Source organism: Thamnophis elegans, chromosome 14 (genome assembly GCF_009769535.1).
Source record: "Thamnophis elegans isolate rThaEle1 chromosome 14, rThaEle1.pri, whole genome shotgun sequence".
In the NCBI taxonomy this organism is placed as follows: Eukaryota; Metazoa; Chordata; class Lepidosauria; order Squamata; family Colubridae; genus Thamnophis; species Thamnophis elegans.
This window is the reverse complement of record NC_045554.1, coordinates 6,164,110-6,190,488: the sequence shown is the minus strand read 5'-3', so window position 1 is coordinate 6,190,488 and position 26,379 is coordinate 6,164,110. Positions and strand designations below refer to the sequence as shown.

General features: G+C 45.5%; 2 protein-coding genes across 2 annotated transcripts; one reads left to right on the top strand and one right to left on the bottom strand.

Moving 5' to 3' along the window:
- The first annotated feature begins 446 nt into the window (after window positions 1-446).
- On the top strand, window positions 447-26,357 carry EIF2AK1 (eukaryotic translation initiation factor 2 alpha kinase 1). Its single transcript, XM_032230810.1, is given in 18 exon segments — window positions 447-626; window positions 6,450-6,608; window positions 7,606-7,742; window positions 9,135-9,166; window positions 10,187-10,286; window positions 10,786-10,866; window positions 12,337-12,436; window positions 13,791-13,848; window positions 15,139-15,430; window positions 16,522-16,630; window positions 17,190-17,225; window positions 17,228-17,295; window positions 23,296-23,416; window positions 23,510-23,589; window positions 25,027-25,155; window positions 25,157-25,261; window positions 26,149-26,196; window positions 26,198-26,357. Coding segments are annotated over 18 exon segments (1,845 nt in total). The 5' UTR covers window positions 447-520; the 3' UTR covers window positions 26,282-26,357.
- ANKRD61 (ankyrin repeat domain 61) lies at window positions 18,101-20,769 on the bottom strand. The gene is given in 6 exon segments (XM_032230812.1): window positions 18,101-18,851; window positions 18,853-18,968; window positions 18,971-19,078; window positions 19,081-19,125; window positions 19,128-19,339; window positions 20,561-20,769. Coding segments are annotated over 5 exon segments (933 nt in total). The 5' UTR covers window positions 19,261-19,339; window positions 20,561-20,769; the 3' UTR covers window positions 18,101-18,320.
- Window positions 26,358-26,379: the final 22 nt, after the last annotated feature.

Genomic DNA, 26,379 nt, shown 5'->3' with positions numbered 1-26,379 from the left:
AATAAAATCAACAATAAATAATAAACAACTGGGTGTGTGGCCAACCATAGTTATCACAAATTTGAAAATAAGCCTAATGATCAAGTCGATAATAATAATAGTAATAATTGTAATTGTAATAATAGTAATACTAGTAATAATACATGTATTTTTATTTATTATTATTGGTGTTAATTGGTATTTTTAAATGTTCAGTTGACTTGAGGTTCATGTTTAATGAATAAAATAATAATTAATAATTAATAATAATAAATTAATAATAATAATAATAATAAACAATAAATAATAAAATCAGTTAAAAATAAGAAAAAATAGTAACCCCTTCTATTGGACGGCCTGCCACACACACCCAACTATCCACGCCCTCCGGCCGGGGACTATGGGCCCTGTAGTGGCGGCCCGGCGTGCGGCCCAGGCAGGCAGGCAGGGGGCGTCGCCGAGCCGGGCGGGCGGGACGAAGTCAGGCGGGCAGGCCGGCAAGCAGCAGCGGCGGAGGCGGCGGCCTTGGCGGAGCGCGGCCATGTGGCGGAGGAAGGCCGCCTTCAGCGTCGGCGGGGCCCGGTTGCCGCGGGTTGCCCCGCTCGGCTTCCCCGAGGAAGAGGCCGGAGCCGAGCCGCCCTTCGACGGTGCGCGGGCCGGGAGGGCCGAGGGCGGCTGGAAGGAAAGAGCGCTTTGGGTGGTGGGGAGGGGTGTATTACGTGGGGAAGGGGTGTACACGTGTGTCGGTGCATGGGTGGGAAGGTGGTGGGAAGGGAAAGAGGGCGACCTGGGAGGGAGGGAGGGAGGGAGGGAGAGGGGTGGGGGCGCATCTGAGCTCGTGGCCGCGGTGTGTGGGCGCGCGCCTGCAGAATTATCTAGGTTGTCTTATTTATACACAGACAGTATTTTTTTTTACCTTTGTCCTTAATTTTATCTGCATGCATGCACAAACACACACACCCATGTCTGCCTCTCTCTCTCTCTCTCTCTACATACACGTCTGTCTATCTATCATCTATCGATCTATCTATCTATCTATCTCTATATCTATCTATCTATCTATCTATCTATCTCTATATCTATCTATCTATCTATCTATCTATCTATCTATCTATCTATCTATCTATCTATCTATCTCTGTATCTATATCTATCTATCTATCTATCTATCTATCTATCTATCTATCTGTATCTATCTATCATTGCCTGTTTATCTCTATTTATCTATCTCTTTCTCTGTCTGCCTCTCTCTCTCCTATCTTTTTATCATCTGCCTATACCTATCTGTATTTCTATCTATCTATCATCTGTCATGTAAGTCAGTCAGTCTGTCTGTCTGTCTATCTGTCTGCCTAACTCTCTCTCCCCTGCTCCCATCTTTTTTTATCTATCATCTGCCTATACCTATCTTTATTTCTATCTATCTATCATCTGTCTGTCTGTTTGTCTGTCTATCTATCATCTGTCTGTCTGTCTATCTATCTATCTCTATCTCTATTCTTCCCTAGATTATTTTTTATGCAATTGAGGATTGTTAAGTGTGGGAATGCATACACAAAAGGTGTTTATTTTAGAGGGGGCGTATGTGTGTGTGTGTGTGTCTGTCTGTGTGTGTGTGTATAATATATAGGAAAGCAGTATGCTTCCTCCCATATTTGGGCATACCAGGGGTTGTGACACAAAATACATACATACATACATACATACATAATGTACAGTGCACTATATGTGTGTGTGAGAGATAATGTTTATTTTTGTATTTATGTGTACACATACACATTCAGAGTGGGGGAAGAGAGAGAAAGAGAATAATCTAGGGTCTCGTGTGTGTGTGTGTGTGTGTGTGTGTGTGTGTGTGTGTGTATTTATATTTATGCATCCCTGGATTATTATGTATGCAACTGGGGATTGTAAATGGGGTGTGCATCACTTGATTATTTTTGACAGAAAGGCGTGTGTACACGTGCAGATCATTTTATACACAACTGGGGATTGTAATGGGGGCTTGTATGTAAAGTTGGCCTTTTAATGACCTATCTATACAATGCCATCTTCCTCTCCTGTGTTTTGTTCGGTCAATTTGCGGTAGACAAAAGTCCCTGAAGGGCGGCCTTTTATAATTTGATATTTAACAAGAGGAGGTTGCAAAGTGGATGGAGAGGAAGATGAAGGCAAATGAGGCATAATGAAGGGCAAATTACTACTTGCTGCCAGTTAATAAGAAAGCTCATTAATTCCAGGATCGTATTCAGTTCCCTCCACGTTTGCAAAACAGACATAGGCATTTCCCCCTGAGCAGGGAATAGGTTTGCAGTAAGAGCTCACCTGAGCAGCCTAAACAAACTAAACGTAAATTATCCCTCTATTGTTCAATTTCTGTTTGAATGCCTTTTTGCTGTGTTGAAAGAAATGTCCTTCTGGGTTCAGCTCCAAGTGGGGGGAAAAAAGACACTGGAGACATGGAGGCTGCTTGGAAAGATGGTTTATTGTTGGACAGGGCCATATGGCTTGAGCCCTGAACAGAAAAGGTGATCACATGCTTCAATGTTGATGGAGAAGAAGAGAAGGGCTGAGGGAGGGGCTTGCTAGGCTTTTTATACCCTGTTTAGTCCCACCTCTCTGTTTCCTGTTCCTGTGTAAGAAATGTATTCTGATTGGTTGTCAGACTCCCATGGTGCCATGCAGGGGGCTACTCTCTAGGCTGTGATGAGTTCTCAGATGTCTTGTGGTCAGTTGAGTATATTATCATGCCTTTCTGTAGCTGCTGGTGAAGTCTTTATTATGTAAAGTGGGCTAGCCTGGCCATCTCAATGGCCCATTAACTGGGATGGGCAGAAAGCTACAGGCAACTATTCTGTCTTTTAAAACATGTTTCTTTTCACATCCAGAGAAACATTCTGCCTTTTCAATTTTTCCTAGGACAGTGTTTCTCAACCTTGGCAACTTGAAGATGTCTGGACTTCAACTCCCAGAATTCCCCAGCCAGCATTCAACTCCTATTGTTTTTTGGATATTCTATCTATTTTTTTTTAACTTTTGTAATATGTGGTTTTTTTAATGTTGTACGCTGCCCTGAGTCCTTGGGAGAAGGGCGGCATATAAATCCAATAAGCCAATAAACCAAACCAACAATCTCCTGGTTTCTAGGCCAGCATCTTAACCATCACACCATCTGTATTCCCAATATTCAACAATAGGTACATTGTGTTAGACAGTTCAGAATCAGGATAGTCCAGAACTGGGACAATTTAGAATAAAAGTAGCGTATCACTATTTTTGGAAAATTCCATATTGCTACTGCAAAGGCTGACTTGTGTTAAAATATAGGCATATTAAAATATAGGCATTCGCTGGCTGGGGAATTCTGGGAGTTGAAGTCCAGACATCTTCAAGTTGCCAAGGTTGAGAAACACTGTCCTAGGATATTTCATTTTTCTGGGAGAGGGCTGGGTGATAACTTCCCACAGCTGGAAAGTATTTGCCTAGAGTCAGGAAGGACTAACATATATGTGTGAGGGGCACCTTTACCTATTTGTCAGAACCTGTCCAAGTTTTTGCAAATCGGACATGATTGAACAGGCAAGTAGGGGGGGGGAAGGGGGAACCTGCATCCAGAAAAACTAGAAAAACGAACATGTTAGTTTTCAACATTTTCAGGTATTGCCCCTAATGCAGGGAGAAGAACAATCAAAGATAGTTTAATTTGTTATTTGTTACATCTACAGATAATTCTTGGTTTACAACCTGATTTTCAACGGGTTTTTTTTTCTGGTTTCTGGCATCTTCTTCCAGTTGCAACCCCCCCCCACCCCCCCAATAAAACCCCCTTGGGTCAAATTGATTTGTTTAACGACTGCAGCGTTTGCTTAACGACAGTTGCAAAAAAAGGGCCGTAAAATCAGGTCCCGTCACCTGGCGACCCGCTTAAGGACTGCAGTAACTTATGATCATAATTCCAGGCTCATACGTTGAGGACTTCCTGTATTTATTTCCTCTATAAAATGAACTTTAGTCAATGTATGTTGTGACTGCGCAGTTTGACAATTCTGCATTGGGAAGATGAGGCTTTTTTAAGCTGTATTTTTTTTTGAAAAAATAAATAAATAAACCTCCCATGAGGAAAATAAGAAATCTTGCATTTTTTCCGGGTTTCTGGGCAAAGATTTAAAATTCAGGATGAGATGTAACTTAATATTCTTTTGATTCTACCCGAGGGGGGGGGGAAATCTTCCTTGATAAACAAGAAGGAGGTATTTTAAAGTGGTGTGTTTTCAGATAAATGCCTACATTCCATGTAATTCTTGTTGCCACTTTTTAATTTTCCCTGCTTGCCTGTGTTTGAAAATGCGGTCTTTGTACAACTGTTGTACAATTGTTTTGCTGAAGGGGATTGAACCGCTGAACGTTGATCTGACGCCTTTTACCTGGAGGCAGATAAGGGAAGCAGCTGTTTCATCATTTCTTTGAATGGGTCTTGTGACTCTCATTGCAATGTTGTTGCATCAGGCCTCCTCTTTATGGCTTCAGATGCCAACCAGGATCTTTGCAAGAGTTTGCTGCTCACATGCTGCACAAGTGTTAGTGGCTTCCGAAATAAATTCAGTCATCAGGTATAAACCACACGAACTTTTTTAGCACCTCGATTGACGTGAAAAGGATGAAGAAAACCAGCATTAAGCTATTTTCCCACTTAGAATTGACTTACCCTAAGATAAGTCACGGGATTTATCTTATATGGGACGTGGTGGCTCGGTGGCTAAGACGCTGAGCTCGTCAGTCAGAAAGATCGGCGGTTCGAATCCCTAGTGCTGAATAACGGAGTGAGCTCCCGTGACTTGTCCCAGCTTCTGCCAACCTAGCAGTTCGAAAGCACGGAAAAATGCAAGTAGAAAAACAGGAATCACCTTTGGTGGGAAAGGAACAGCCTTCCGTGCACCTTTGGCATTGAGTCATGCCGACCACATGGCCATGGAGACATCTTCGGACAACGCCGGTTCTTTGGCTTTGAAACGGAGATGAGCACTGCCCCCTAGAGTCGGGAATGACTATCACATATGTGCGAGGGGAACCTTCACCCTTAAGCATAAGGCTAAGCTGTATGTAAATTAACAGGAGTTGGAATTCTACAGTTTGAAGAGAAAGTCACTTATGCCCAAATGCTTTCACATAGGTATGTTGGTATTTTTTTTCCACAACACTACAGCACATGCATTGGTGAATCTTCATAAATGCGTGTGAATTTCCAGCGACAGTGTTAACTCCCTGAAGTGGAATCCGTTTAGTTGTTTGCACAGAGTTGAACTCAGCAAAATTATCCTACGGGTTAATTTATATTTTTCTTTTGCATTTTTGTTCTTTAAAATCTCAACAACTACCCTCGTGCCATAATATAAAGCAAGTAGGCGTAAAACTTTTTAATAAATGAGTAACAGCACTTTGCATCACAGTATATGTATGACTAATAAATAATTGGGGTAATAATTCTGGGGATGATTGCTTCTTATACAGGGGCCTTTCTGAAGCGACTCAGCCTTGGAAGTGGATGGCATCTTTATTACATCCCATTTGTCATGGAAAGCAAGCATTTCTCCTACGAGCAGGGATCTTGCAGCTTCACAGGGCTATAAAACAGCATTGCAGCATGGATATTCCATGGCATAAATAGGGAGGCAGAGATAAATAATGGATGATTGCTTCAATCTGCACCGTTTCCATCTGTTCCAGAAAAACAAAAAGTACAGAAAGAAGGGGGGAGAAAGCAAAATTGCCTTTGAAGGCATCTGGGTTTTTTACACTTTAAAGAAGGGGTGTCTAACCCCTCCACCACTATAACGTTCCCATGGTTCGTCCATGAGGCCAATGTGGAGAAAAGACAGGACACGATCTTTCTCTTTCTCGGGATGGAGCGACCCAGATTGGGGGTCTGAGAGCCCCTTTTATTGAGATAGGACAAAGGCAGGAGGAGCAATAGCATGTGGTTAAAAACAGCCTATAAAAGTACAATTTCTAATCTACTGCTCAGAGAAGTTCTGTCTATATATGGTCAAATCCTGGGCGTCATTGGTAGGGCACATCTCAGAATGTTATGTTATGACCTATCAGGATGTTATGGCGTTTTAGGAGTTTGTTTTCTCCTGTGTGGTTCAGCGTGGCTCTGCATGCCCTGGTATGAACTGAACCATGGGTGACCCACACCTACACAAGGAACTATATTACAACACCCCACTTTTTTTTTTAATTTTTAAGACTTGTGGACTTCAACTCCCAGAATTGCGGCTGGAGGATTCTGGGAGTTGAAGTCCAAAGATCTCTAAAGTCGCCGAAGTCGGACACCTCACCCACCCCCCCATCCTGATTTATCCTTTGCGCTTCGAATATATCAATGCCTTTGAAATGCCTTTAAATCTTATTTTCAGGGCACCGGAGATGTAAAACTGGTTTCCTTTTTGTTCTTTCCCCCCCCCCCCCCAGATTCTGACTGGCCCTCCGAATTCCGGGGTGCAAATGGTTCCCAGAAATTAATGAACATCAAGTCCTCCTTCGCCAATCAGCTCCTGCTGGTTTCACTGCTGGAGCATCTTTGCCACCTCTATGCTCAAGATCCGACGCATTCGAGGCGATTGTTTCAGTGTGAGTGACGGGTTTGAATTGATCTTGATGGTGGGGTAGTTTGGGGCCGAAGGCTTCCCAAGGAGTAGCAGCAAAGAACAGCATTTCCTTTGAGCTCGATTTTGTTGAACTCAACCAATTGTGTTCAATAGCTAGAAAATTAACATGTTCAAGGTGCATTTTGTCTATACTTAAAATATATAAAATGGCAGCTTTTGTAGCCCGGCAGACATATCTGCCATTTGTCCGGCCCACAGCGCTATTGAGGGTGTGGCCAGTCATCGGGACATCCAGTGGGTGGGGCTAAATTATTTTCTCCTTCCTTCTTCCCTCCCTCCTTCCTCCTTCTTTCCTCCCTCCCTCCCTCACCAATAGAAAGGAATATTTATAGCTCAAGGTTGAGATGTGGAGTCCTTGGTGCTCTCTGAGCTGGGCTGTTTTCTTGCAGATGTTTCATGACCCAACTAGGTAACATCATCAGTGCTAGGAGGGAGTGGGGTTTGCACTCAGGAAGAAGGGGTGGAGGAGGAGGAGATGAAGGAGGACTGTGGGTTCCTTGGTGCTCTCTAAGCTTGATTGTTTCCTTGGAGATGTTTCATTACCTATCTAGGTAACACCATCAGTGGTAGAAGGGGTTGGCTCTCTTATAGACAAGTGGCCTCATCATTATAGACTTATAGGAAAGTTTTATGTCCCTTCTTCTTCTGTTTTTCTCTTGTTGCCTTTTATGTAATCTCCCGATGGTTTGCAGCTGCTGTGTTTCCCCGTGTTTTACATTTGGAGAGGTGGACGACGGCTAGTTTTATGATGACTGTTAACTTTTATTAATATCTTAACTTTTTATTATTCTGAAATCCACCCTGCGGGACTTATAAACATAATTTAAATGAAACAAAAGCAATGGAAGTAAGATGGCGGGGGGGGGGAAATAAAAACATAATGAAGGCGAGCGTTGGGCAGCGTTCGGTGTATTTTCAAATGGGCTTGTTCTCTCCCCCATCCCCACCCCCAAATCCAGTGCTCTGTAAAACATTTACTCAGATGGGCCTGCTGTCCGATTTCGCCGTCTGTGAAGAATTCAGCAGTTTGCGACTGCAGCATAATCGAGCCATTACCGAACTAATGAAAGCAGCCAACAAGCAGATACACAAAGAGGTAATTCTCTCTCTCTCTCTCTCCCTCTCTCCCCTTCCTCTCCCTCTCTCTCCTCCCTGTCTCTCCCTCTGTCTCCCTCTCTCTCACTCCTCCCTTTCTCCCCCTCCTTCTTCCTCTCCCTCCCCCTCACTCCCCCTTCCTCTCCCTCCCTCTCCCTCTCTCTCTCCCTCTCTCCTCCCTCTCTCCCACTCTCTCACTCCTCCCTCTCTCTCCTTCTCTCCCTCCTCCCTCTCTCTCTTCCTCTCCTCTCTCTCTCTCCTCCTCCCTCCCCCACTCCCTCTCCCTCCTCCCTCTCCCTCCCTCTCTCTCCCCCTTCCTCTCTCTCCCCCCCTCTCTCTCTCCCTCTCTCCTCCCTCTCTCTCCCCCTCTCTCTCTCCTCCCTTTCTCTCCTTCTCCCTCTCCCTCCTCCCTCTCTCTCTTCCTCTCCTCTCTCTCTCCCTCTCCCTCCCTCTGTCCCTCTCTCTCCCTCCTCCCTCTCCTCCCTCCTCCCTCTCTGTCTCTCTCCCTCTCTCTCCCCCTCTCTCTCACTCCTCCCGCTCTCTCCTTCTCCCTCTCCCTCCTCCCTCTCTCTTCCTCTCCTCTCTCTCTCCCTCCCTCTCCCTCCTCCCTCTCCCCCCTCTCCCTCCTCCCCCTCTGTCTCCCTCCCTCTGTCCCTCTCTCTCTCCCTCCTCCCTCTTTCTCTCCCCCCCTCTCTGTCTGTCTCCCTCTCTCTCCCTCCCTCTCTGTCTCTGTCTCTCTCTCCATCCATCTCTCTCTCTCTCTCTCTCTCTCTCAATCTCTCTCTCTCTCAATCTCTCTCTCTCTCATACTGCTTCCTGGCAGGCCTCTCAAAAGCATGCTTAGAACAATATTTGGGATTATAGATCGACTCTTTTCATCCTTGTGCAAAACGATCGTCTCTTTTCATCCTTGCAAAACACAGTTTTTCTGCTATGGCTGTGGCGAAGTATTTTTGCGGTTTTCATTTTTTTAACCCCTGAGGCATCTTATTTTGCTGAACTGGGCAAAGGGATTGAAAACCACCGTTACGTATTCCACTTTAGTTGGCTATCAACGTGAAGCGTTGCCCAGCTCAGTTCCAGCCTGCCTCCTGCCAGCCAGCTGAGTTTTTGGGTCTCTGCTGCACAGGCAGGAGATTCTGCTGCACATGCGTGCATGCAGGGGTGCGGGGGGGAGGGCATGGGGTTGCAGCGCCCTCCCCTCTCACAGCCCATTTTTGGTTCCCGGAGTCTTCAGGGAGGCCTGCTAGGCCCAAAACGGGGCATTGGGGGAGGGGGGGTTGCGGTTGTCTTGGCTTTTCGTTTTATTTTCACAAATCCAGTCTTTGTTTCTTGATTGTGCATTTGGTTACTGATTGCAGCATTTCTTTCTTTCATTTCTCTGTTAACATAGGAAGTTGGTCTTGGTGATTCCTACGGAAACAGGTATGTGTTCGAAGCTCCAGGAGTAAATGTTTTGCAGCATCCAGTTTTGGTTGCCACGATGTTAAAAAAGATGTGGAGACTCTAGAAAGAGTGCAGAGAAGAGCAACAAAGAGGATTAGGGGACTGGAGGCTAAAACATATGAAGAACGGCTGCAGGAACTGGGTAGGTCTAGTCTTATGAAAAGAAGAACTAGGGGAGACATGATAGCAGTCTTCCAATATCTCAGGGGCTGCCACAAAGAAGAGGGAGTCAAGCTATTCTCCAAGGCACCTGAGGGCAGGACAAGAAGCAATGGGTGGGAACTAATCAAGGAGAGAAGCAACTTAGAACTGAGGAGAAATTTCCTGACAGTGAGAACAACTTGCCTCCGGGAGTTGTGAATCCTCCAACACTGGAAGTTTTTAAGAAGAGATTGAACAACCATTTGTCTGAAGTGGTGTAGGGTTTCCTGACTAGGCAAGGGGTTGGACTAGAAGACCTCCAAGGTCCCTTCCAACTATTGTTCTGTTCTATTCTATTCTATTCTTCATTCCAATATCTCATCTATTCATCAGTCCAATATCCTATTTCTATTCTATTCTATTGCTTTGTTTAAACCCGCTACCTGTTTTATTTAACACGTTGACTTTAAAATGGCTTTAGCGTGCAGCTTCTAGAGTCTCTGCATTGCAGAAATAAAATTCAGATTAACGTCACGTCGGAACCGTAAATCATGTAAACATAAAAAGTCTCGGGCATCTACAAGAAGTGACTTTTTGGTTCCTGTTCTGAATGAGAATTTTTCCATGTCTGAATTGTAAAAGCTAAAGTGCACCTCACGCAGGATAGATATAAATCAGTTAATTTGATCCTTAGCAGCCTGTCACCAATCTGGATGTTTTTCTACATCGATGGTCTCATTTCTATTTCTACACTTCACTCATCTCTCGGTGAAAGAAAGTGTTAGAGTGGAATGTTCCCCCCTTTTACATTTCTTTTTAATAACAACTCCATATTAATAGACTCTTTTTAAAAACCAGGGAGAACGAAATCCTCTTTGAAGCACAGACATCTCGTTACGTTAATGAATTTGATGAGATTTCGAGGCTTGGGAAAGGAGGCTACGGAACAGTATATAAGGTATTTATAACTGACCGATTTATAATTAAAATCAACCACATTAGCAGCAGCAGCTTCTCTTCTTCTTCTTCTTCTTCTTCTTCTTCTTCTTCTTCTCCCTCCTCTTTTTCTTCTCCCTCCTCTTCCTCTTATATTTATAAATAAATATAAATACATATAAAAATGGCTGTGTGTGTGTTCCAGCATAACTCTGGAATGCCTCAAGCAATTTCAACCAAACTTGTTACACAGATGACTTATTCTCTGGAAACAAATAATGTGGGGGTAAGACACCCTTAACGCCCCTCGGGGTGTGTGTTCTGTTAAGATACAGCCTGTTGTGCCTTAAAATGGCTTCTACCGTACTGCCGTAAAATGACTTCTACTTTACAGCTGGATTAAATTTTTATAATTTTTATTATTATTGTTGTTGTTATTATTATTTTGCAAAAAGGACGGTCGTGCCACCTTCCGTTCTAAATTTCCCTTACATCCTTCTTCCTTATTGATCTCCTTCCAGGTCAGGAATAAACTCGATGGTCAGTTCTACGCGATTAAAAAAATCCTGATTAAGAAAGCCACCAAACGAGATTGCATGAAGGTACAGACTTGTTTTATGTTGCGCAAAGACAGTCGTGACGGATGGTTCCTGGCTTGAGGTTTAGTCGACGTTTCATGTTAAAGCAAATCTGTGAATTGGCAAGCAGAAACTTGGCTATTTTTATTGCTTTGCTTCAAAAATGTGCTACCCCAAACATCCTGTATTTCCAGAGAGAGAGAGGGAGAGGGAGAGAGAGAGAGAAAGAGCGGGAGAGAGGGGGAGAGGGAGACAGACAGAGCGGGAGAGAAAGGGGGGAGAGAGTGAGGGGGAGAGAAGGAGGGAGGGAGACAGAAACAGAGGAGGAGAAAGGGGAGAGCGAGAGAGTGGGAGAGAGCGAGGGAGAGAGAGAGAAAACCCAGGAAGTCGGGAGCCCCACCCACTTTTGACTTTAGCACTTCCTGCCGATTAACCCCGCCCACTATTTCTTTTTTGCACTCCAGTGGTGGGATTCAATTTTTTTTACTACCGGTTCTGTAGGCGTGGCGAGGCTTGGTGGGCGTGGCACGACAAGGATACTATAAAATCCCCATTCCCTCCTCACCCCACTAACCTGCTTTCCAGCTCTGTTGCCCTGTTCAGGGCAGCAGAAGAAGACCCAGCCGATCAGCTGGGAATCTGATCAGCTGGTACTCCGGAGGGAGAGAATAGATAGGGGCGCGGCCAGCCAGAGGTGGTATTTGCCAATTTTCAGAACTATTCAAAGTTTCCGCTACCGGTTCGCCAGAACTGGCTGAATTCCACCTCTGTTGCACTCCCATACAGTGTCGATGGAGGGAGTTTGAAGGAGAAGTAGTCCAGCTTTTCAGGAGTCTTTCCCATCACCCAACTCAAACCATTTGCTTGGGGTGGGGGGAGTGCAGGTTTTTTTTTCAAGGGTTGCCCTTGGGCTTGCAATGTCCTAATAGTGGACATTCCATCTTATGGCAACTATGGACATTCTCAGTCCTCCAGGTCATGGTTGTCCCAAAGGTGCTTTCAAGAGGCAACTGGAGTTTCTTTCTTCTTCGTTTTTCTTCAAAGACGTTTCGCTGAAGAAGGCATCTTGGGTGAAAAGCGAAATGTCTTCAAAGAAAATCCAGTTGTCTCTTGAAAAAGCAACTTTGGGACATCTTCTTGTGACGTAGGAGATGACTAGGCAGAGTCCCAATTGGGGGGGTCAAGCACGTCTTCTCTTTGAATCCCTTCACACTCACAAGAGATCTTAAGTCCGGCCCACCTTGAATTTCGTTGACTCATCTTTCGCTTTGACCGTTAGTAGTTCAGATTCTTGTAGAGAGCGTTAGCATGCAACAAACCTGTCTTCAGACCAGTGGCCTTGGTTCCTTGATTTCTGGCACCTGACAGGCGGTGGGCAGGGGCACAAGTGAAAAGCACCCTTAGTTCCATTTCTGGAAACTCCGGATATCTTGGGAAAGAGTGGCTTATCTGGCCATACCAAGCGTGACAAGTTCTCTCTTAATCCTTCTGTAGGTCCTACGGGAAGTGAAAGTCTTGGCTCAGCTGCAGCATCCTAATATTGTAGGTTACCACACGGCTTGGATGGAACATGTTCAACCACCATGTCCAAAAGGGGAGCATTTATTGTCTATGTCTGTCTGTCTATCCATTCGCCTGTCCGTCCGTCCATTCAGTGGTGGGTTCCGGGCGGTATGGCTGTACCGGTAGTAGTCGGGAGCAGCGGCCATCATACCGGTACGGTGGCTCGTTTGGCCCACCCGCCCACCTGGGTTTCATGGCTTTTTTAAAGTAACCGGGCCAATTGTGCATGCGCGGACGGTGTGCGGTGCCTGCACGATCTCTGCCAAGCAGCTGGGCGTCGCAGGGCAGTGGCGTGCACAGTGTGCATGCCCGACTAGGATGCCCGGCTCTGCGCAGCGTACTGGTTGCGACGGGCTCCGGAACCTACCACTGCATTCATCCCATATCTATACCATTGGTCTCATCTGCCTAACTAAGCAATTTGCAGCGGTTTATAATTTGTGGGTTTCATTCCACCTACGCAATTGTATTTATTAATTGATTAAATGTATGAGACCAGTGATGACTAACCTTTTCTTCGCCCCGGGTGACAAAAGCCCGTGTGCGCGCACCAATAATGCAAAGTGCGCACGACCCCACCTCATGCGCCCTGAACTCCCTGGAGATGCATATGTGACCCCCCCGGGGATGTGCACATGACACCCCACATGCCCCCCACTCCCGTATGTGCAGTAGAGACCCCAAAACCATCTGCCCAGCAGGAGACGTGCACGCATGCGCAGTGGAGATGAGCTGGGGTGACGGCTTGCGTGCTCGGAGAGTGGGATCTGCGTGCCACAGGTTCTCCATCGCAGGTATAAGCCATCCCTCTCACTGTGGTCTCGAGGGGTCTGCTTACAATAGCATAAAAGCAGAGATAGAATTGAAATCCAGAGCCACAAAAGGATTAAATCCAAGAGCATGGAAGGCACGGCGTTGGTCCGTACGGTGGGTTTTTCTCCACGATCCATAAAAATGCCTTTTTAAAGTGTTGCTCCCTTCCTTGGCACGAACCTCATAAGGTTTACACTCTTAATAAATATGTCACTAGTATCCTTTCAACTCAGTGCTTTAACTCAAGTACAAGGCCCCCCGTCAGAGAGACTCACGGGGACCTGAATTAAATTCTAAGTCCCGTTTGATGGCTGCAGGTTCCTGGACTTTCATCACTACATTTATATAAAGCTGATGAAAGTTTTATGGCATTAATAATGGTTTGAATACATACCTAAAAATTTTAAACCGGGTTTAGCTGACCTGTCCATATGCCCCATGGTGGCCCCAAGATATAAATCGCATTTTGCCCACAATAAGAGTGAAATCCGATTTGATTTTCACCTAGTGCGTCTTGTACGAACCCGGCGTTATAAAATTGTCTTTATGAAGTGCTTGTTTCTTCATTACAGGCGGCTTAGTCTTGGATCTTCCGTCTCTCAAAATGTCTTCGGAGCCAGGAAATTCCGAGTATGTATTCCAAGACGCCACAAAAAAACTGCCTTGCTTTTTAAAAAACAAATTATTCTCCTCCTCCTCCTTTTCTTCTTTCTTCTATCTAAAAAAGGCTGTGTGTATTTATGTATGTACCGTGTTTTTTTCCGAAAATAAGACAGGGTGTCATTTTCTTTTGACCCCTGAAATAAGCGCTTGGCCTTATTTTCGGGGAGGGCTTATTATTTTTGGGGTGCAGGAGGCGGCGAGCATGGTCACCTCATGGCTGCTGCTGTGTGGCAATATGTATGTATGTGTTAGGAATATAAGTCTAACGGTTGGGTTGGCAATATATAAATCATATAGCAATGTTGTACCTGTTTCTTTAAATCATACTGTAAAATGTGATTGGTTGCTGTTTTCCTCAATTGGCCATAAGAGGGAGCCAGAACGACTGTTAGCTCTCTCTGTTCGTTAGATGCTGATCTGATCTGAGTGTTTTGGAAGCTGGATGTGCCGTGAGCTATTGTAAGTTTTGCAACTGTTAGCAAACTCTGTGTACCGGACTGTTTATATGATACTGGACTATGTTATTTGGATTATCCCTTAACTGAAAGACGTTGATGACTGTCTTATCCGTGTATGACTTGGACGGTTTGATGGACTCCGATACCTCTATTTCCACGAAAGTAAAAGCCTGTTTAAACTGCAGTGTCTCTGTATGCTGGTCTGTGTGTTCTCCAACACAACTCTCACAACGCTTCGCTGAACGTACTCGCTCTCCCAACGGGGAGCTTACTTAACAGTATGTATGTATGTTCCAGCATAACTCTGGAGCGCCTTGAGCAATTTCAACCAAACTTGGTACACAGATGACTTACTCTGAAAACAAATACTGGTGTGTGTGTGTGTGTGTGTGTAGACACCCCAGGTGTGTGTGTGTGTCCGTGTTCTGGAACGCCTGGCCCGTTAAGGAGAGCGAGTGCAGCGTCCTAGAGCAGCAATTGTTTGTGATATCGGTTCCTTCACAGCTTCCTCTGGAAAGCCAGCCGTGATGTTTGCCCTCCAGTGGAGCAATGGGGAAGCAGGCGGGAAACGAGCACGTGGGAGGGGGAAGGGAGAGGGCAGGGATGATGGGCATGGGAATATGGGGAAGAAAGTCCCCTCTCAGTGACTCACGCTTCAACATCTATACATACCTGGGCAACGCCGGGTTATCAGCTAAAATTATTTGGGGGGTAGGATTGGGGTTGGACCATGAAGGACTGTAGAGTTGCCTTCCCTGACTTGATTTTGCACTTTTTTAAAAAAAAATTTTTTTTGCAGGGACCAGAGTTGCATTCAAGAATTGGAAGACAGTTCCATCATCTTTGCCAATCAGACTCCGGAGGACTCTATTGGCAGAGATTCTAGAGGAAGCGAAGGGAATCTTTACACGCTCCCTCCTGGAACCTACGGCAGCAGTAGTGGCAATGAGACGAGCAACGCATCGAGGAACAACGGAAACCAGCCCTCGATCCTACGTTGCTGCGATGAAAATGGGGACCACGCCAATGGGAACGAACCTTGTAGCGACGAAGACTCACAAAAGGAGATACCTTCACCCCAGCCTTGTATGGTAAATACAAATTCATCTCGAATGGGTGTTAATTATGCTCTGGTAACCAGGGTGGATCTGATTTAAACCAAATCACATCAAATCCTAGCAAAAGCCCTTTTATTTACACGACTGTGAATTCCTTTCATTCACAGTCCTCAAGGCTTAGCAACAGGTCTTTCAGAGGAATGTTTATCAACACGAACCTTATCCGTGACCCGTCAAAACAGCGGTCCACTAAAGCGCGCCCGATTAAAGCGCGTACCTGGCGTCATCAGCAGCGCGACAAATACGACCGCGGAGAAAAAAGGGCGCTTTAAAAAGCGCTTTTAAAGCAAGCCGATTCACATAAAGGTAAGGGTTAGGGTTAGGTTAAGGGTTAGGGTTAGGTTTAGGGTTACGTTAAGCGTTAGGTTAGGGTTAGGTTAAGGGTTAGCGTTAGGTATAGGTTAGGTTTAGGGGTTAGGTTTGGGGGGGTTAGGTTTAGATTTACGCTTTAATTTAAGTTACCGCTCACAGCGTGCTGTTTCGTCGCGCTGTGATGACGTCACGTACGCGCTTTCGTCAAGCGCGCTTTAGTCTACCGCGTTTGTGGTGGAACCACCTTATCTCGTTTGGAGAGCTGCCAGATAACTAGTTTCCAAACACAGCGCAAGGCAAAACTTGGGCGTCTCTTACAGTCACAAACAGAACTTTCCACCCTTGAACCGACCGAAGGAACAAATTGTTTCCTGCAAAAACCCCCCTCCCCGTTCGCTCCTCTTTTGTTTCCAATGGGAGGGGCCAATCACCTCTAAGGTATAGCTTTACTCCCAAGCCTACCCTATTTCCTAGTTGTTCTTGTCTTCTGGCAGCTCTGCGCATGCGCACGCTGGGAACAGGCTCCAGCTGTTCCTCTGCCTCACTGCTGTCTAGCTCCTTCTCTGCCTCTGACGCAGAGCCCTCCTCTGAGCTTTCCTCAGTCCCCAGACTGGCCCATGTTCCTCCCCAACCTCCTCACTGTCCGACACGTCGGGCCACAATACCGCCTGGCCTTTCATAGGTTTGCTGTAGTACTATACACCTTTCTTGTGGCACATGGAAAAAAAGATACCCCTCTCTTTCCTTCTTAGACCGAATATCACCTGATGCTTCACATCCAAATGCAACTGTGCGAGACCTCATTGTGCGACTGGATTGCCGCCAGAAATGATGTGTGTCTAAGAGCAACAGATGCCTCTAGTAAGTCTTAAAAGCCTCAGCAACCCTCCTGGGAAAAGATGCTTACTTGCTTCTTGGAAGATAATTCACACATTCTATTACACTGTGAGCTATACAGAGCTTGCACATATTCTCCCTTATTAGAGGAGATTGCCAGGAAGGGCAGACAATTTTTATCTAGCCTTTCTCCTCAGGACACTAACCCGGTTACCACGTATGCAGTGGCAAAGTTCTGTGCGGCTGCAATGTCCATAAGAAAAAAATTGGCTACAGAAGTATAGCACCATCTTGTACCAATTATCTTGGGCATACCTCTAACAATCTTTGGACCATTATGTTATTATCCACTTTTAATGTCAATACTTTTTAATTATATTTTAATGTTAGTATTTTTTAATATAGGGTAAAAACTAATGTGTATTGCTGGTCTTTGACATAATAAAGATCTACTTACTTACTTGCTTCTCTTTTTTTAAAAAAATCAACGCATTTTAAACAGACTCATGAACAAGCTGTTACAAAGATATTCCAGTACAGCACGTGCAAAAAAACTGTTTTGTTTTTTAAAATGTTTTTAAAGATCCTTACCATCATGTCGAGAAGCATTGGACCTTAAAGATTTCCAGGAGCTGCTGGAAGGAGTGTACTATATCCACAATAATGGAGTCATGCACCGCGACATTAAAGTAAGTAAAATAATCCTTCAAAGCTACAACAGGTATTCCATAAAGGCTGCGGCTTATTTATGCTCCAGAGGAAGTGGAGTAAAATTCTGCACTCAGATAATGCAATTAAGAACTTGGATCTGTGGTTAAAATATTTAGAATCAAGAGCCATTCTATATCGGCATTACATGAGATATTGCAAACAGAAGGAGCTTCTGCTTCATCTTGTTGCTTCAAACTAATGAATGCCTTTATAAATATACATTTGCAGGCAGCCCCCGAAATATTTCTATTGGGGATTCTACCCAAAAAATACAGTAAGAAAAATGCATAGTTATCCATCTATTAACGGCTGCACAAAATTGGAACAGTGAAGAGATATCTACTGACGAGAATGGGATTAGGAAAATACTAGAATGTGCGGAAATGAATAGATTAACGCTGCCAATTAAGGAGAAAGCAAAGTGAATACTATATGGTATGGGATCTATTTTAAGGTAATGGTAAAGGTTCCCCTCGCACATATGTGCTAGTTGTTCCCAACTCTAGGGGGCGGTGCTCATCTCCGTTTCAAAGCCGAAGAGCCAGCGCTCCGAAGACGTCTCCGTGATCATGTGGCCGGCATGACTCAAGGCTGAAGGCACATGGAACTCTGTTCCCTTCCCACCAAAGGTGTTTCCTATTTTTCTACTTTCATTTTAATGTGCTTTCGAACTGCTAGGTTGCCAGAAGCTGAGACAAGTAGCACTTAGACTTATATACCGCTTCATAGTATTTTTACAGCCCTCTCCGAGTGGTTTACAGAGTCAGCCTCTTGCCCCCAACAATCTGCGTCCTCATTTTACCCACCTCGGAAGGACGAAAGGCTGAGTCAACCTTCCAATATAGCCTGTTGCCCATCTCCAAATGCAGAAATCCCTCTCCGTTTTCCTCCTCTAAGTATCCCAATGGATGGAGCGCAGCCCCATTGAAGCAACGTCCGTGAGGATTGACTCGGAACGCAAAGCTTAAAACGCTTTCGATTTATTTATTTTTGCCCCAACGGCTTACCGTCCCAGGAAAAGCGGGCCCTGCCACAGCCCGGGAATCACGCTCAGGAGGAAGAGGAGGAGGAGGCTGGCATCCCAGGGCCTTTCTCTTACTTCGGACTGGCGACGCCCGCCGTCGAAGATCCTCTCAACGATTTTCGAAGCGTACGAAAACTCTTGGCTCGTGTAGATGGAATCCCACAGCTCGATGGGCATCGTCTCTTTGAGCCAATATCTCGCGTTTCCTCCGTAGACCTTCAGGATGTTGAATTTGCAGATATCCTGTAAGGACCACACTTGGGAAGAGAGTTGGAGGAGCATGTCCTTCAGCGGCTCCCAGTAAGCGTCATCCAACAGTTGGGGGAGACGGCCCTCAGAGTTGGTGAGCTTCAGAGGGTAGGAGAGGCTCAGCAGCTTCCAGAGAATGTTGGCTGCCTTGAGATTGGCCGCTTTTTCCAGGAACAGGAAAAGGCAGGACTCCGCTTGCAACGTTAAGGTGTTCACGTCCGCCCCGTAATTGAGGAGGAGGTTAATGATGTCTTCTCGGCCAGTTTCGGCAAGCGTGATGAAGAGCTCCCTGGCCTTTCCAATCTTTCATGCTCACGTCGGCTCCGCTCATCAGCAGGAGCTCCACGCACTTCCCGCCGGCCGCTAGGACAACGCCGCCTTGCAGGAGGAGGTCTGGACGGCCAGATGGAGCGGCGTCTCTCGGGTCATTGGAGTGGTGGAGTTCACCCGAGCCCCACAGCAGAGTAACATCTGAACGGCTTCTTGTTGAGGGTTTTGGAGGCGAGGTGAAGAGCCGTTTGGCCGCTTTCGTCCGGTCCTCTATTCTTGCCCCCCGCTTCAGCAGGTCGGGGATGAGGTGATGACACCCGATGGTTACAGCCAGATGGAGAGGATGGTGATCGTGGTGGGCAGCCACGTCACTGGGCGTGGCCTTGGCGCTCTTCTTCATTTTGACAGGGAGATGTTTGCCATTATTCCTTTCTTCTGTTCTTCGGTGGTTCTCTGTGGAGCATTCTGCTTTTGGGGGGCTAAATGGGGAGGGATAAAATAAATATTTGCAATTTCCCCCACTCCGTAATAGAATATCTAGTACAGTGGGATAAAATACACGGTACACGTCTAGATATCTGTGATGACATCAACTGCAGCCAATCAACCAAAGATGATGTTTCATCCTTTGGTCATTACTGCTAACACAGCTTGGCTCAGCAGTGTTAAAGGACAAGTAGAGGTGGAGTTGAGAGAGGAATCTGCCTAGAATCATTACATTCCCAGAAACAGTCTAAGCCCAAATCCTCTTGACATCTAAAGGTAAAGGTTCCCCTCGCACATATGAGCTAGTCGTTCCCTACTCTACGGGGCGGTGCTCATCTCCGTTTCAAAGCCGAAGAGCCAGCGCTGTCCGAAGACGTCTCCGTGGTCATGTGGTCAGCATGACTCACGGCCAAAGGCGCACAGAACGCTGTTCCTTTCCCACCAAAGGTGGTCCCTATTTTTTCTACTTGCATTTTTCGAACTGCTAAGTTGGCAGAAGCTGGGGCGAGTGACGGGAGCTCACTCTGTTATGTGGTGCTAGGGATTCGAACCACCAAAATGATCAACAAGCCAGCGTCTTAGCCACTGAGCCGCTGCGTCCCTTTCATCCACCCTGGCACCAGATCATAATTAAAACCCATTCGAGACCACACGTGCCCCTTGAATTCTATTGACTCTAGCGTCAACCTAGTGCTGACCACTAGTTGACTAGATTCTTGGGTCCAGGTACCCCTCAACCTACAACAGTCCATTTAATGACATGATTATTCTTCACACTTACGACCGCTGCAGCATCCCCACGGGCACCTGACCAAAATTTGGATGCCTAGCAACTGGTTTTTGTTTAAGATGGTTCCATATTCAAGGGTTACGTGATCCCCTTTTGCGACCGTCTGACAAGCGAAGTCTGGGAAAGCCAGATTCACTTAATAACCATGCTACTAACTTAACAACTGCCGTGCTTCACTTAGCAACTGCAGCAAGTGGTCGTAAAGCAGATCAAAATTGACTTCATAAATGTTTCACTTGGCCACATGAAATTTTTGGGCTCAATTGTGGTCTTAAGTAGAAGACTACCTCAATCAGCACAAGCAATAAACAAGATTGGCTGGAATTTAAAGTGTGGTCCTAATTCTTTGCGTCTCGGAGTTCTTGCTGTTAAAAACATTTCCCAAATCCCGTATTATAACTTGGTACATTTGGTAAAATATCACCTCTCTTCAGGATCTGCGTTTTGTGTATTGTCTTGCACAAATCTTCCTTTTTTCTTGGGACAGTTGGGAAGAAAAAGATACGAAAGTCATAATTGGCAAACATGCACTCTGTCATCTTTTAACGTGGTTTAGTTAAAATGAAGGAAAACTCAGATGAGGGCTCTGCGTCGGAGGCAGAGAGGGAGATAGATAGCAGTGAGGCAGAAGAACAGCTGGAGCCTGTTCACAGTGTGTGCATGCACAGAGCTGCCAGAAGACAAGAACAACTAAGAAAGCAGGGTCGACTTTGGAGTGAAGCCACACCTTGGAGGTGATTGGCCCCTCCCATAGGAAGCAAAAGAGGAGTGAATGGGGAGGGGGCTTTTGCAGGAAACGATTTGTTCCTTCGGTCGTTTCAAGAGTGGAAAGTTCTGTGCCAAGATTTGCCTTGCCCTGCGTTTGGAAACTAGTTATCTGGCAGCTCTCCAAACGAGATAAGGTTCGTGTTGATAAACATTCTCGGAAAGACTCTTTGCTAAAGCCTTGCTGACTGTGAATGAAAGGAATTCACAGTCGCGTAAATAAAAAGGGGTTTTGCAGGGACCAAGGGCTTTGATTCGTGCTTTCTAAGGAAGCCTGGGTCAGAACAGTCGAAATGTTCAGGTCAAGAATCCCATTTAATGACCCTTTGGAATAAAATCTTTAATTCTGAATTAAATGTCTTTTCAGAAGTACTGGCTTTGGACACGCTGCATAAAATTCTATGGACAGGTAGCCCGTGACTTAAAACCATTCATTAATGACCGAAATTACAAAGGCACCTGAAATAGTGACTTATGACCCTTTAAGAACGTTGCACCATGGTCACGTGATAAGAATTCGGACACTTGGCAACTGACTAGTATTTGTGATGGTTGCAGTATGCCGTGTCTTGTGTGTGAGAGAGAGAGATGTGATCTCCTTTGCGACCTTCTTGCAAGCAAAGTCAATGGGAAGCCTGATTCACTTAACGACCTTGTTATTAATGTTAATAACCGCAGCGATTCAACTTAACAACCGTGGGGAAGGAACGTCGAAAAACATGGGAGAAAACGCACTTAAACCCATGTTCCACCTAGCAACAGAAACGTGGGGTCATGGTCATCGTAAACCAAGGACCACCGGCATTCTGACATTTCAAATTATTTTTATGTTTGTTTCTTTTAGATTGAGCGGAGAGATCGCTTACCTGGCACAGAACCGTTTGGTAAACTGAATGGGATGGCAGTAACTCGTGAAGCGTTGACGCATTGTTGGCCATGATCGCGTCTATTATTTTTTTGTCCGTCGATTCGCTTTCCCATTTGCGGGGACGTCTTATCAAATTACCCATGTTACGCGGGGGAGGGAAATGGGGCAGTTTGCGCTTGGAGAAAACGTATTTGGGAACCTTACCTTGGAGCCATTGTTCCTTTGTGACGGTGATGCTTGGTTCTGGAACCCGTTAGGAGATGATCTCATTGGTTTAAAAGGTTGCAGGCCAGCAGAGAGAGAGAACTGCCATGTCCATCTCAGGCTTACATCTCCACTTGTTGGGAGAGCACCATCGGAGCAGGGGTCAAGTGAGGAATTAGCCTGGACTCTCTACGTGTTGTGGTTCGCCGGTGGCCTGCAGAGCTGGCAGCAGATTCGGACAGTGAGGAGGTTGGGGAGGAACCTGGGCCAATCCTGGAATCTGGGAAGGCTCTGATGAGGGCTCTGTGTTGGAGGGGACCAGAGCCATCTGGCAGTTATCAGCTGCCTTCAAAATCAGACATCAGTGAGGCAGACGAACAGCTGGAGCCTGTTCCCAGTGTTCACATGAGACGAAGGGAACAGCTAAGGAACAAGGGTCAACTTGAGAGTAAGGCCACAGGTGGACGGTGAATGGCCCCTCCCAGAAGGAATAAAAGAGGAGCGAAAGGGGAGTGGAGTTTGCAGGAGACCATTAGTTTATTCTTGCCAAGTATTGCGGTGTCTGAATGATATCGGCCTGGCCACTCTCCAAGCCTGATAAAGGTTGGTAATAGTGAAACTATCTTGAAAGATGGGTGGGAGAGGAAACACTTTGCTGGAGAATAATTCTCTATAAATTAAATAAAAGGGATTTATCGGGACAAGGACTCAGCTTCATGCTGTTGGGGAAGTCTAAGTCAGAAAACTACATAAACAGCAAAGAGGTAGGTGACCCGCCCTGAAAGACTTGCCTGGTAGTTCCCATGTGAACTGGGAAGATTCCTGTGTAATAGGCAGAGAACAATAAAGTAGACGACTTAAACCTTATACCTATGGTCTCTGGGTGTTTGTGCCTGTCGCCACTGGAGAAGACACCACCTAGAATAGAAAGGGGTCTTTGAGAGCCTTCAAGGCTGACCCCTGCTCACAACTCTTGTTTTGACACTTTCAGTGCATCTAAATCTTTCACACCAAGTATTCATTGAAATGCGACTTGAAATTTCTGAAATGCATTTGTTTTATACCAATAAAGGAGGATATTTGTAGCCCAGGGTTGAAATGAGGGGTCCTGGGTGCCCTTTGACCTTGTTTTCTTGCAGATGTTTCATTACCTGACCACGTAACGTCATCATGGCTAGGAGGGAGGGGGGAGTTTGAGGAGAGGAAGAGGAGGAGGAAGAGAACCAAGGAGCCTCTGGTGCTCTCTGAGCTTGCTTGTTTTTTTGCAGACATTTCGTTACCCAACTAGATACATCACCAGTGCATTGGTTTTGTTTTCACAGCCCCGCAATATCTTTCTCCAAGGACCTAACCACCACGTGAAAATAGGGGACTTTGGGTTAGCCTGTAGAGATATCATAGAGGAAGATACAACCCAACTGCTAAGTGCAGAGAATAATTATGGTAATTATTCCTCTCTAATAGTGCTTTGATTATTGATTTGCAATGCATGATTTTAAAAAAAAAAGCTAACATGCTCCCTCTATTTTGGTATAGCATTCATCCATACCTCCGGAGTGGGCACTTGCCTGTATGCTTCACCTGAACAACTCCAAGGCTCTCATTATGATTTCAAGGTAAAGACATCGCAACCGCCAATCTAACAAGCTTATAAAAAAACAAACAGGACCTCAGGGGTGAAATTCCATCTTTCAGATGTCAAGACGGAATAAGAAATGGCACCTCTGTACAGCTCCTTGGTGCTTTACTCCCCTCTCCAAATGGTTTACAGAGCCAACCTATTGCCCCTCAACAATCTGGGTCCTCTTTTTACCGATCTCGTAAGGATGGAAGTCTGAATCAACCTTGAGCTGGTCAGAATCCAACTCTCAGCAGTGGGCAGAGTTAGCCTGTAATACTGCATTCTAACCACTGATTAAAGTTAAAGGTTCCCATCGCACATATGTGCTACTCGTTCCTGATTCTAAGGGGCGGTGCTCAACTCCATTTCAATGCCGAAGAGCCAGCGCTGGTCATTTGGCCGGCATGACTAAATGGCGAAGGCACCGGAACCACTGATTAAAAGGGCATAAAACCATCCACGTGAAAAATTATTGAACTGGCCAATGCTCCCACGAAGCAGTCATGAAAAGCAACAGGATAACTGCAAGCAGCAGTCTTTGTTCCTTTCCAAACCATCTAGCCACAAGCTTTAAAAAAGATCAGAGGTCATCGCTCTTTAAAAAGCGAAACGCTCTCTGCAGCGCCTTACAAAATTACAGCATTATATTGTGCCTTAGAAGTCTGGTGGCGTATCCAAAACACACACATACCACACCACACAAGCAAGCTTAGAGGGAGATGGAACAAGTCTGATCCCAGTTATTTGTGCTTCTCGCCTAGAAAGCAACACCGTACAGCTTTGGAATTGTCAGGCTGGCTCAAAGTATCAACCCTGGAAAAAGTTTCTGGCCACATCGCTGCTTTTGCTAAAATTTTCCTCCCTAAAGCAGAATCACTCCATAGCTGTTGCTATGCAGTGCACCTTCCCGCAAGGGGTGGGGAGGAATATTAAAAATATGTATTAAAAAAATTAAAAAATAAGGGTTCTGATCAGTGGTGGGTTTCAAATTTTTTTAGAACCTCTTCTGTAGGTGTGGCCTGCTTTGTGGGAGTGGCTTGCCAGCCATGTGATTGGGTGGGCATGGCCAACTTGTAAAATGTGGTGAAACTCACTTAACAACGCTCTTGCTTAGCAACCAAAATGTTGGCTCAGGAACTCTGGCATTTGAAGCACGCAAGTCTTAAAGCTGTCAAGTTACAAGACCTTTGTACCCTAACCCTATAGAAAAAAACCCATGTGTTTCAAACTTGACAGCTTTAAGACTTGTGGACTTCAACTCCCAGAATTCCTCCTCTCGCTCTTCAACTTGATGATGTGCGGACGGGCGGGGGGAGAGAGATGGAACCGGTTTTAAACAGCACTGTAGATTTGTGGAATCTCTTCTATAGAAGAGGTTAGAACTGGCAGGAACCCACCCGATTCTGACCCTGAACATTTCTTATCTCCTTAGTCTGATATGTACAGTTTGGGCGTCATCCTGTTTGAACTCTTCCAGCCGTTTGGAACAGAAATGGAGAGGACAAAAGTTCTGATGGGCTTAAGACGGGGCAGCCTCCCGCTCACTTTTTGTGGGAAGTGGCCCAATACAGGCCAGATACGTGAAGCTGCTGACCAGCGACGCCTCATCGCGCAGACCGACGGCCCTCCAGCTGCTGGAAAGCGAACTCTTCCATAATTCAGCAAATGTAAGCTTTAGCGAGATCTGACCCTGATTATCCGAAATATCATACATTTATCAAAAATATTGGAGGTTTTTAAGATTGGAGAATTGTTTGTCTCAAATGGTATAGGGCAGTGATGGTGAATCTTTTTTGCACTGAATGCCGAAAAGGGAGTGTTCGTGCACTCGCCAGAGCCGCAATCAGGAAGAGGAGCTGGCCAGGGGGCATGCGCGTGCCCAAAAGTGAACTTCCAGTTTCCGGCACGCATATGTGCACCAGCCAACAAGTCTTCGGATTACTGCCACACATGTGCCAATCAGCTGGCTGGCACCCATGCTCATGCCAGAAAACACAAGACCAGCTTGCACAAAGGCCAGCTGATCGCTGTGTGTGCATGTGCGCCAGAAACCCAGAAGAGGGACGAGCGACGCCGCGCATGGCCAGGCAACATGGCTACGTGTGCCACTTCAGGCACGCTTGCCATAGGTTCACCATCACAGGTACAGGGTTTTCTTCCTGAGCAGGGAGGCCCCTTCCAACTCAGTTATTTTATTGAAGCCTGAATTTGATTGTAAAACAAATTAGCCGTAATTATTGTGAGCGTTGATTATAATTTATGATGAGCCCAGATTATTACAGTTAGCCCATAATTGTCATAATTTATGACAATGAGCCAAATAAATAGCCCCTAATTTTGAATATCATTTCTGCTGCGTTGGTTAACCACCACAATAAAGAAAAAAGAAAGGGATATAATTTAAATAAAAATTAGGACGGATATCCTTAATTTTAAAAAGGAAGGACCAGCCACGTAGAAAAGTGATCCCCCCCTACCTGGTAGTTCACTTCCTGTGCTAGCATTACTCTGCATATGGGACGGCGGCAATAATTGTCTGCTTTGTTCTCTTTAGGTCATTTGCGCTCTTCAGCAGAAAGTGATGAAGCAAGAAGAAGAAATCAAAACTGCTGAAAGAAAAAATTAAGCTACTGTTACAAGAGAGGGATGAGAGAGACAGAATTAAGCCACTCGGCTCTCCTGTTTAAGTGAACCAAAAGTATTTGTCATTGTGTTACTTTCAACATATCTTTATTTTTTATATAAAATATTCCAGGCCTGCAAGGGCATGTTTCTCATTTGAACG